This window comes from Eurypyga helias, unplaced genomic scaffold, assembly GCF_000690775.1.
Source record: "Eurypyga helias isolate BGI_N326 unplaced genomic scaffold, ASM69077v1 scaffold51987, whole genome shotgun sequence".
Lineage (NCBI taxonomy): Eukaryota > Metazoa > Chordata > Aves > Eurypygiformes > Eurypygidae > Eurypyga > Eurypyga helias.
The window spans coordinates 1-9,772 of NW_010262043.1; the positions used below are offsets into that span (position 1 = coordinate 1).

The following is a 9,772-nucleotide window of genomic DNA, read 5'->3' on the forward strand; positions in this document are numbered from 1 at the left end:
GCCGTGCCGGGGGTCCCCGGGGGGGAGGTGACTGGCGAGGGGGGCGACCCCTGCACTCCCTCTGATGGCGGCCCTCGTGGTTTGTGCCCCTGTTGCCTTCTGCTGAGGGTCAGGCATCCCTGTAACCAGCTGACCTCTCCCTGTCCCCTTCCTCAGGTGGCAGTCGATATGGAATTTGCAAAAAACATGTACGAGTTGCACAAGAAGGTGTCTCCTAGCGAGATCATCTTGGGCTGGTAAGTTCTTCGGCAAGAACATCGGGCAGTTGTGTTGGTCCCTTACATGACGCCGTGCCCTACATCACAGGCCGAGAAGCAGAAGCACGAATGCGTGTGACAGTAACACAGAGTCAGCTGTAAAGCTCCTGCTGCTCGTAATAGGAAGAGACAGTGTTGGAGACTTGCAGCATTTGGTGTTGTTTCTATCTCACAAAGGTGTCACAGAGGAGTGATGAGTTAGAGCATGCTTGCACAGCTTTGCTAGAACTTGGCTACCTGTAATCCAACCCACACCACTGGGTGGAAAGAAGGGAGAACACAAAATGAGTGGTTTAAGTACCAAAGGCCTCAGGAGGAGTTGGTGGTACCAGCCTGAGCATGCAGTTCTCTGCTCAGAAAAGGTGGAAGTGCTTGTGTGTGGGCTGCCAAGCAAGGCCAGCGGGGTGTTAGGGGAACAGCCTGTGTCTGAGTGTGTGGTAGACAGATCTTTTCATGCTTCTCTGACCCCACAAAATAGCTTAGTTCTGTTCCTGTGGAACAGACTGCCTCAACAACCTTCTAGTGGCACAGCAAAGTGCAGTTCTAATGACAGGAGTTTTCCTGCGTATGTGAGAAGCTAATTATAGGGCAGCTAAAGGAGGTAGATTAACAAGTTCTACCTCCTGCAGAGATGTGTGATTTGTGGAAGATCTACTTGCTTGGTCCAAATTTGTTGGCATGCTTTGGCTTACACCGAAATAAAGAGTTAGTCCAGAGCGTAGTGACAGACGGCTGAATCTTGAGTGTCTGATGGCAACTGTACCAGCTCTTTATGGCTGTTCCTACACTGGCTCTGTGCGTATTTCAGGCATGTGCCTGCTCAGCCTGTGATTCTGACAGTTATAGGGCAGCTGGCCATAAAACTACAAATTCCCCAGCTAAAACACTTGTATTTAGTATGCTTCAGCAGCTCAGTGTTTGGAAATCGACGTTTTGGGTTACCAACCTGTTAAATACCAACAACAGCAAACAGTGGGCACCTGAACGTTGGAAGAATGGCTCCTCAACATGTACTTTTTTGAAGGTATGCAACAGGTCATGACATCACGGAACACTCTGTCCTGATCCACGAGTATTACAGCCGGGAAGCGCACAATCCAATCCACCTCACTGTGGACACAAGTCTCCAGAACTCACGCATGAGCATTAAAGCTTATGTCAGGTACTCTGGGAGCTGCGTTTCCGGGATGGGAGCTATCTCAGTTACTGAGAGACCACATCAGGGTAATGAGAAGCATAGCCGGCTGTAGTGCCTCGTTACTGTGCAGTAGCTAAAGCGTGGTAGAGAGACAGGGACCATGGCTTACTGCCCATCACATGTAAGTTGAAAGACCTAACCCTGTGTAAGCCAGTACCTTGTTGGGGTGGGAAATTGTGACTTAAGTAACTTTAACCATGTTGTGAACATGTTGGTGACGTTTCATAGGATTGGCTTAGCTATCCTTACTGTCACTGACCTCATCACACCGAATGCTAGCCCGTCGTCACTGGGCTTTATGGTTGGCAGTTTATTTGTATGAGCTGGAAGATTAGTGCAGTTAAAACGTAATTGAAACAGCATCTTCTTGATCAGTCTTTCTTCCCTTAGCCCCTGCCATTTTAATCTATTAATAATGGGGATTAAATATTGAGAAATGAAACTATTCTACCTCACTCTTCTTCCCACTACTGGCTGAAGAGCTCTCCTTTTTAAGGATAAAACCCCAGCCTTTCTTTGTAGCAGAGGTCTAGTGCTTCTTGACTGTGCATCTTCAGAAAGGAAGCTGGTCCATGACATCTTACTGAGGGCATAAATGAACTTCAAATACTTTGAATAATAGAAATAGGAATATTCTTTGATGAAAGTGAGCATTTAATAAATAGTATGCCAGGACCGATTTCCTGTCTTCAGTTATCTATGGTCTTTAATAGTGCTGATTTTGGTGAGAATAAGTAACCTGCTCATGTTCACACTTCATTGCTGACAGGGATCAGCGAGATGGAAATCTCTTTCTTCCTCCCTTAAATATGTCCATGCTGAAAATGTTTTGTTGTTTGTGGTTGGTTTGTTTGTTTTCTAGTGCCCCAATGGGAGTCCCTGGCAAGACTATGGGCGTGATGTTTACACCTCTGACAGTGAAATATGTTTATTATGATACAGAGCGGATAGGAGGTGAACATTTTCTTCCTGTTTTGGTTATAACCATTGTTGTGACACTGTTCAAATACTTTTTTAACCCCGGTAAAATTGCCATTCTGGAAATTCTGCTGGGAATTAGACTATCTTGCTGAAGCTATCCTAAAAATCTTTAACGGGTTAAAGATTTAAACTGGTTTCTGTGGCAGTTGTGGTGGTTTTGTTCACTGATTCTCCTTTTGCTTTCAGTGGATCTTATCATGAAGACTTGTTTCAGCCCTAATCGAGTGATTGGCTTGTCCAGTGACTTACAGCAGGTGGGGTCAGCGTCAGCCAGGATTCAGGACACCCTGACCATGGTGCTGCAGTATGCAGAGGATGTATTGGTAAGGCCAGCTCTACGAGCCAGCAAACAAGTCTGATGTAAGCTTATGCATCTTGTTTTTCTGTTTATATATTCTTTCTGGGCCATCTTTACCGAGTTTTACTTTCTTTACTGAGTTTTACTCACATTGTGTATGTTTCTTATGCTTAGTCTGGCAAAGTGGCTGCTGACAACACTGTTGGGCGTTTCCTGATGGATCTTATTAACCAGGTGCCAAAGATTTCACCAGAGGACTTTGAGACAATGTTGAACAGCAATATCAACGTAAGTTCATAATCGTTTTTTTCAGTGTATTGCCAGCAATTTTGCAAACTTGTCATACAGACCCAAATTTGTCTGTGATCAAAGCAATCTATCTTTTCAAACAAACATGTTACTAGAAAATACAGCCTTTTCTTGTCAGTAGTTTGATGTTTTAAGAGCTGAAGGTGCAAAAAGGAGCTCACCATAATAATCTTGCAAGCAACTGCAAATGAGAGAGTAAGTTTTAAAGTACTTGGGAATTATGCAAATAATCTGAAAGCCAGTACCAGTTCTTCTTTTGGAGTGATTGGACAATACGAATTGTCTAGCAGCATAGATTTCAAGGATAACGGTGACTTGCAGCTTGCTTTGCCTGAGCTGAAGTTCTGTCTCCTTACGTAACACTTGGGACATGAACAAGATTTTAGTGTGCTACCTTATTTCTGTAATAGATTTTTAGAAAGCAAAAGCTGAGTTTCTGAATGTGTTGTTCACCCACAGTCTGCAAGACCAGAACTAATTTTTAATTTTGCTTATACCCTTTGACTTGCCTGGTTAACATGGATGAACTCAGAGTTAAAATTTCACAAGCAGTGTTTCATATTCTGGGAATACCAAGATCATCTTCCTGTGAGGGAAGCATTCTTCAGGGTGGGACTTCGAGGACTAACAGTATTTCTAGTAGCTGATTTTAAACTGCTTTACAAGTGTTAAAAATTCAACCCACTAACAGGCTACTATGTCTGATAATATTTCTGAACACTTTTTTTTTTTTTTTCTTCCCCTCTCAGGACCTACTGATGGTAACCTACTTGGCAAACCTCACACAGTCACAGATTGCTCTCAACGAGAAACTTCTGAGTTTATAAAGAAACTTCTGCCACCCTACACTGCAAAGAGCCTGAAGAATGAGCGGATACACTTTTCTATGGTGGTGTTACAAATTTCCTTGGACCGTAATTTAATTGCCTAGATGACTTGGTTTACATCTTCATTTCCACTGCCCTGAAAAATCCCTAACACGGTGTAGGAAATGAATGGGAACAGCTGCAGTTTAGTGGAGCCCACTATTTTAAAATGGAATATGTGAATTTTTATCTCCTGGGTTTATCTACTTGTATAACAAAATACAGCTTTATTGTAAGAATGTATTTGAAATAAAAGTTCTGTGGCAATGGCAAGAATGTCTTCTGTCCAGAAAAAAAAACATTTATTGTATAATGAATCTTCTTTTGAAAGAAAGTAGGGGTAACGTTGCATCAGGAAAGAAAACCAGAGTGGGTGCAAATCAACTCCAATTCTTCACATGACTACAGGTTTCTCTGCCAACTGTTAAAAGCATGACTTATTAGTGGTGCTGTGTATATGCCCTTCTGCAGCAGCGGCCTGGCAGAGTCTGAGACCATGAATTCAGTTTACATTATGGCACTGCTATGCATATCTGATCCTTTCCAAAAGGGAATCGATAGCATTAGCCCCCCATAAAGTGGGGGTTCAGAGAATTAAACTAGCAACTAAGTTTGTGCTTAAAAGGGCTTGAAAAGCATTTGTGGTTGCACAAATGTAGCTGCTGTCTTTGCTAAAGAAGAAAAGCACAGTAAAAACTACACTTAATGAAATTTCGAGGTTAAAAGTTGGGTGCTGTCAAATACTAATTTTCTGTTTTGTGACCCTATACTGTTAAAATTATCTGAATGGAAACTTCCCATTCTTCCCCCCAAAACTTGTTTCATGTTCAATGAGTTCTATCTGAAAGCAAGCCAGTAACAATCTGAGCTGTAACTTTACAGTCTCAGCTGATAACATTGCCTTTAGAAGTCTGTACTGAGGAGGTTTTGCCTAATAGAATCAGTGAGTTCCTTTCCTACAATATGACTGTCCCCACCTAATTGCTAAAGACTATTTCTGATGCCTCCCATCTGTGTTAGGAAATGAATTTGGAATGTTAGAGAAGCCTGCAAAGCCAGTGTTCCCCAAAATAGTTTTTGTGCTAATGTGCCAGATAAATCCAAGAATAGGACTGAAGTTACAAAGCTGTGGAACCTGTACTGGTTGTTCCAATCTGGAGAATTCCTCCAGCGACTAAATGCTAAATTCTAACTGCAAGGAGAAGCTACGTGAAAACTGCAGGTACGGCAGATTCTAATCTCTTGGAAAATGCTATTTGTGAGCTTTAGGTGTTAAAACTCTGCTCTTGTTTTTCATTAGTCTGCATAAAAATGTTTTGTTTTCCCTTCTCTTCTTTAAACGTAATATTCATAACTTCAGCCATTTAGCTATTTCACAAATTTTCTAGCCTTGAAATAGGTGGAGGAAAAGAGCAAGCAGCAAAACTGGGTCAGTCTCTCATACTGCAAAAAAAGTTTCAGGGGAGAAAACCATAATATTCTTTCCATAATCTCTCCTCTGCAGTAAACTCTTGCCATTGCCTGTTAGGAAAACTGATTAAAGATTTTAAATGCTCTACAAGTCTAATAGCTATGCTATTTAATAAGATGCTATGCACAGAATACAAAGTTTTGAGAAGAAGGATCAATTTGTGATCAGACATCGAAAAGTATGGAATTTGCCAGTCCTTACAAGTACCTGACGACTAATGATGAGATGTTATAAGGGGATGAGGCTACATCTTCGTAGGTAGAAAGATTCACTGCAAAGTGTAGAGGTGTCAGAAGAGCCCAGAATCCACAGATTTGGTTGTATGCCAGACAATGCTTGGAACTGGAGTGGGGAAAAAACAGCTGCCGTACTAAAAACTCTGATCCCATCCATTCTGTCCGTTTTTACTTGGTGAACAACACATGTGAACCTTACTTCGACTCTGGAATTTTGAATGCCTGGTTTCAAATTTCAGTGACAACTCGTGAAGGACAACATTGCAAACAAATGTACAGCATCATTTTGCTTCACTGTAAAGCCTGGGCTCTACTACTCCCCAGGAGACTGAGGCATTCCTTCTCTAAAATTTGAAAAGCTAGATAGGAATTCCTAAAGGTATTTTATTCAAATTGTTCCACTTTACAGAAAACTAAAAACATGAAGTTCAACAAAAATTCTGGTGGAAAAAATTTGGGAGTCAAGAAACATCACCAAGGATTTCAAGCCTGAACTTGCTATTGATTTGTAAACCACAGACTTCTTGGAATTATTAAGGGACTTCTCTTTCAGTTTGTATGTTTAGGATGCATTGATCCAAATAACTTTGACAAGGTCTAGCTTCAAATAGTCAAGATAGTTCTCTGGGTATGTTTCTCTATACACTGTATATTACATTCAGTCACATTAGTGCCATCACGAATATAATAAAAAGAACTTTTCTATCCTCTGTGACAAGTTCAGCTGCCTTCTTTTCTTAGATGGCTCCTCTGAATGTGTACAACTTTACTGGACATCACTGTACTACGTGTTTATTCTGGCAATGTGCATGTTTTCCTGTTAAGTATTGTGTTACTGTTAGTTTGCTGGTAGCTATAGCCTTTGTTTTACTAAACATAGTAAGCTTTTGTTTGTGCTTTCATTGCTTAGCTGCCCACTTCAAACTTAACTTCAGACCTTCTGGAACTTGAGCTGTGAAGACCATATCCGTATCAGCATATAAATCAATGAATATAAGAATACAGTAATTCTTTCCTGTTATAAATTCCTTGTTTGCCTCTTGGTGTCTGTCACGTAGTGTGATTGAGCACTCCAGTCTCTTGCCCCTGCTGTCATTTGCAGCTGAACTTCATTTGCTAGGAAAATTACTAATTTAAATGCATAACCTAACATTATGACACTTTAATTAAAAAAATCTAGATCCACATATTTCTCCTGGTTTGGTTTATTCTCAGTATTGGTGACACCTCACAGTTCTGTCAGTGGCTATCGTTAGCTTATTCCTAACTTCTGTGCCCTACTCAGTTAAGAAAAAACTTGGAATTGATCCCAGACCAACTTAGGAGTTCTACAAATTCCCTTTTCAACACAGACTTCGTTGATTCTTACAAGCTGTTTATCCTTGCTCATACTAATTCCTGTCTTCTGTAGTTTAACTAATTATGGGTTCTTGTCAAGCCTTCTGTGGATATCCAAGTGGTTTATACTGAATTCCTCATTCAGAATGTACACCTTGTCAAACTGACCCAGTATATCCAGCGACTGATCTCTGATAAACCATGTGTATGGTTGTGAGCCTTGGAAAGTGGAGATAAGACTAATTGTTCTATATTGTTGAGAATAAAAAGCTTTATTTTGCTATCTGCAATTTGATACTTAAAAAAACCCAAAACCTTGCTGCCAGAATTACAGTTTCATTTGCGGATTATTTCCGTATACTGGGATGAAGGTCACCAAGTTCACCAGCTTAGTTGAGTCATTTAAGTTTCTTAGCAGAATACTTAAGTCTGCTGCAAAGAGGAAGTAGTGTTTTGGTGTGTGATTTTGTGACCCTGTGGACATATGACATCTATTAGTAACTAATCTTGATCCTAAGGATCAATAAATTGGTGAAAAACGTTGGACATCCTGCTCTTACAAGTAGTCTAGAACAACCTGCTGTTGTCCTGTTCTCTGAGGAAGGGTGAAGCTTCTATTCTGTGTGTGGTTCCACACAACAGAACTAGAGATCCTGCTGGTAACGCAGTTGTAAGGTCTGTGTGAAATCTTGACGTTTGGATTGCGGTGGGTGGATCCCTAACATGACTCACAGGGCAGTGACTCTCACTCGAGCAGCTAACCCAACACAAGGCTCTTCCTGGAGTGAGCCGAACCTGCTCTGCTGCTATGGAAGGTTAACTCAACAGCTAACTTTGAGTAGCTGCATTTTAATTACTGCAGTCACAAGGTAGTGTAACAGGAAAAGTATTTTTAGTACATAATTTAGACTTGGATCGCTGCAGCATCCTGTTGGTTTGTTACACTTTGACCTGTGGTTCAAAGCTGAGCAAATCTTGTTGCTTACGACAAACTGTGGGAAAGCTTTTTTTAATTTTTATTATTTAACTGTATTGGCTGAAACAGAACTTCTAAAGTAATGCTTCACATTAACTGGGAAACAACGTTTCAACCTGGATACATAGCACAGAGAAGCAGCAATGCTTTAGTGACCTCTATCACAACAATAAATTACTCTGAAAAAAATCACCCTCTACTGATAGCACTCCATTAACATGACTACGCAGCTGAGAGCCAAGTGCCTCCAGACCAGAATTCTGTCCAGTATCATGTCTTAGCAGAAGGTGAAAGGGTATTGCAAAAGAGGTGAGCAAGAGTTTGTCTGCCAGCTTCACTAAAGCTGAGCTTTCTAATAGTGCAAAGTTGCCTTGACTCTACACCGGGTTTTAGAGGCTTTCCTAAACGTGCTGGCTCTAGCTACAGCAACAAGCCAAGGCACTTCTTAGATACAGGCAGTGAAATTAGATGACCATAGTCGTTCCATTCCATGCTTTAAAAAAGTAATTCCAGATACTCTTGTTAACATATAAGCATTCAACATAGATTCTTCAGACATATACCATTTTATTTAAATGTTTTCTCTTGTTCTTTTCTCATTTGTTTGTGAAACCAGATTGTTCCTTCCCTGAATAGCTCAAATCCAAACAGTTCACTAGATGGAAGAGATAAAGAATAGTGTATTTTATAAATGTACTTGGCTCCCATGGAAACAGGGTTTTAAATATATACCTGTCCTGAAAGAAATGTGCTTAACAGAAGTGGAGTAGGCCTACACTGGGAGTGTCAGCTGAAGAACACCGAGGATTAAATCCTTAAAGCTGCTCCTGATGTGTTCTGGGCAAACAGTGAAGAACAAGCCCAAGTTTGCTGAGGGTAGGTCATTTAGATTCTTTATGGGGCCTTAGGTGCTTTTCCTTTGACGTAGACGAGCATGGTAAATTATTACCCACCTATTTTCTGCTGCCTGCACTTAATGTTGTTTTACAAATACAGGCTGTTGTTTCATCTAGAGCTCAAGTGGTGCACCAGGTTACAGGAAAATATTGTTTGCATTTTAATAGTCTCTGAACTGCTAACAGGTTCATTATTAAAAGTAGGAAGTTATTTTGCATAATCTCAAGTAACTGGTGCATAATATCACAGGTGAATCCTTCATAAATTTCATCTTGCTGGTCTCAATCTCTTACGAATAACTAACCACCAGGTAAAAGGAAGGACTATGTGTATGTAGCACCTGTTCTAATATGAATAAACATTACAATAGATGAAAACAAAACGCTATGTGCACTTCCCACAATTGCATACAAATAAAGATTTCTTTCTAGAGAAAGGTATGTAGTAGTCAGGACAACCTTACCTTTACACCCCCTTGGGACCTAGATCCTGATCTTGAGTAACTACATGAAGGAGCAACTCCTCCAGCTCCGCGTATGTCCCTTACATACTTTGCCTGTTACACATTGTTCTAGTGGCCTAGATGACCCGCCCGACTACCTGCCAGCTGCTGAACGATGATCTGAATCTCAAGACTTGTGTTACTGGGTAACAGGCTCGATCTAGAGCATCAGGGCTGAGCCCCGTGGCAGCGGTGCTGTAGCAAACCGCGCCGCGGACTTCTCCCTCCCTTCCCTAGGCGGGCGGTTAGGGACACCCGCGGGACGGCATCGCACGGCGCTTCCCCTGACAGGTCGCTCTGCGTGTCTGTGGCACTTGGGTCTGTGAACTTACCTCTGGGCCGCTTGGAAGGGGCGCCGGGCACGCTGCAGCTTTCCTTCGGCAAGGCGGGACAAACCTGCACGGACAGGGAAGGGGTCCGGGGTTAGCAGGGGGACGGCCACC

General features: G+C 41.6%; 1 protein-coding gene across 1 annotated transcript; it reads left to right on the top strand.

Annotated features, from left to right (window-relative positions):
- Positions 1 to 113: 113 nt before the first annotated feature.
- On the top strand, positions 114 to 4,185 carry EIF3F (eukaryotic translation initiation factor 3, subunit F; the record flags this gene model as incomplete). The annotated part of the gene is made up of 6 exons (XM_010155552.1): positions 114 to 236; positions 1,282 to 1,419; positions 2,318 to 2,409; positions 2,623 to 2,759; positions 2,909 to 3,022; positions 3,793 to 4,185. Coding segments are annotated over 6 exons (682 nt in total), but the record flags the coding sequence as incomplete, so codon positions are not given.
- Positions 4,186 to 9,772: the final 5,587 nt, after the last annotated feature.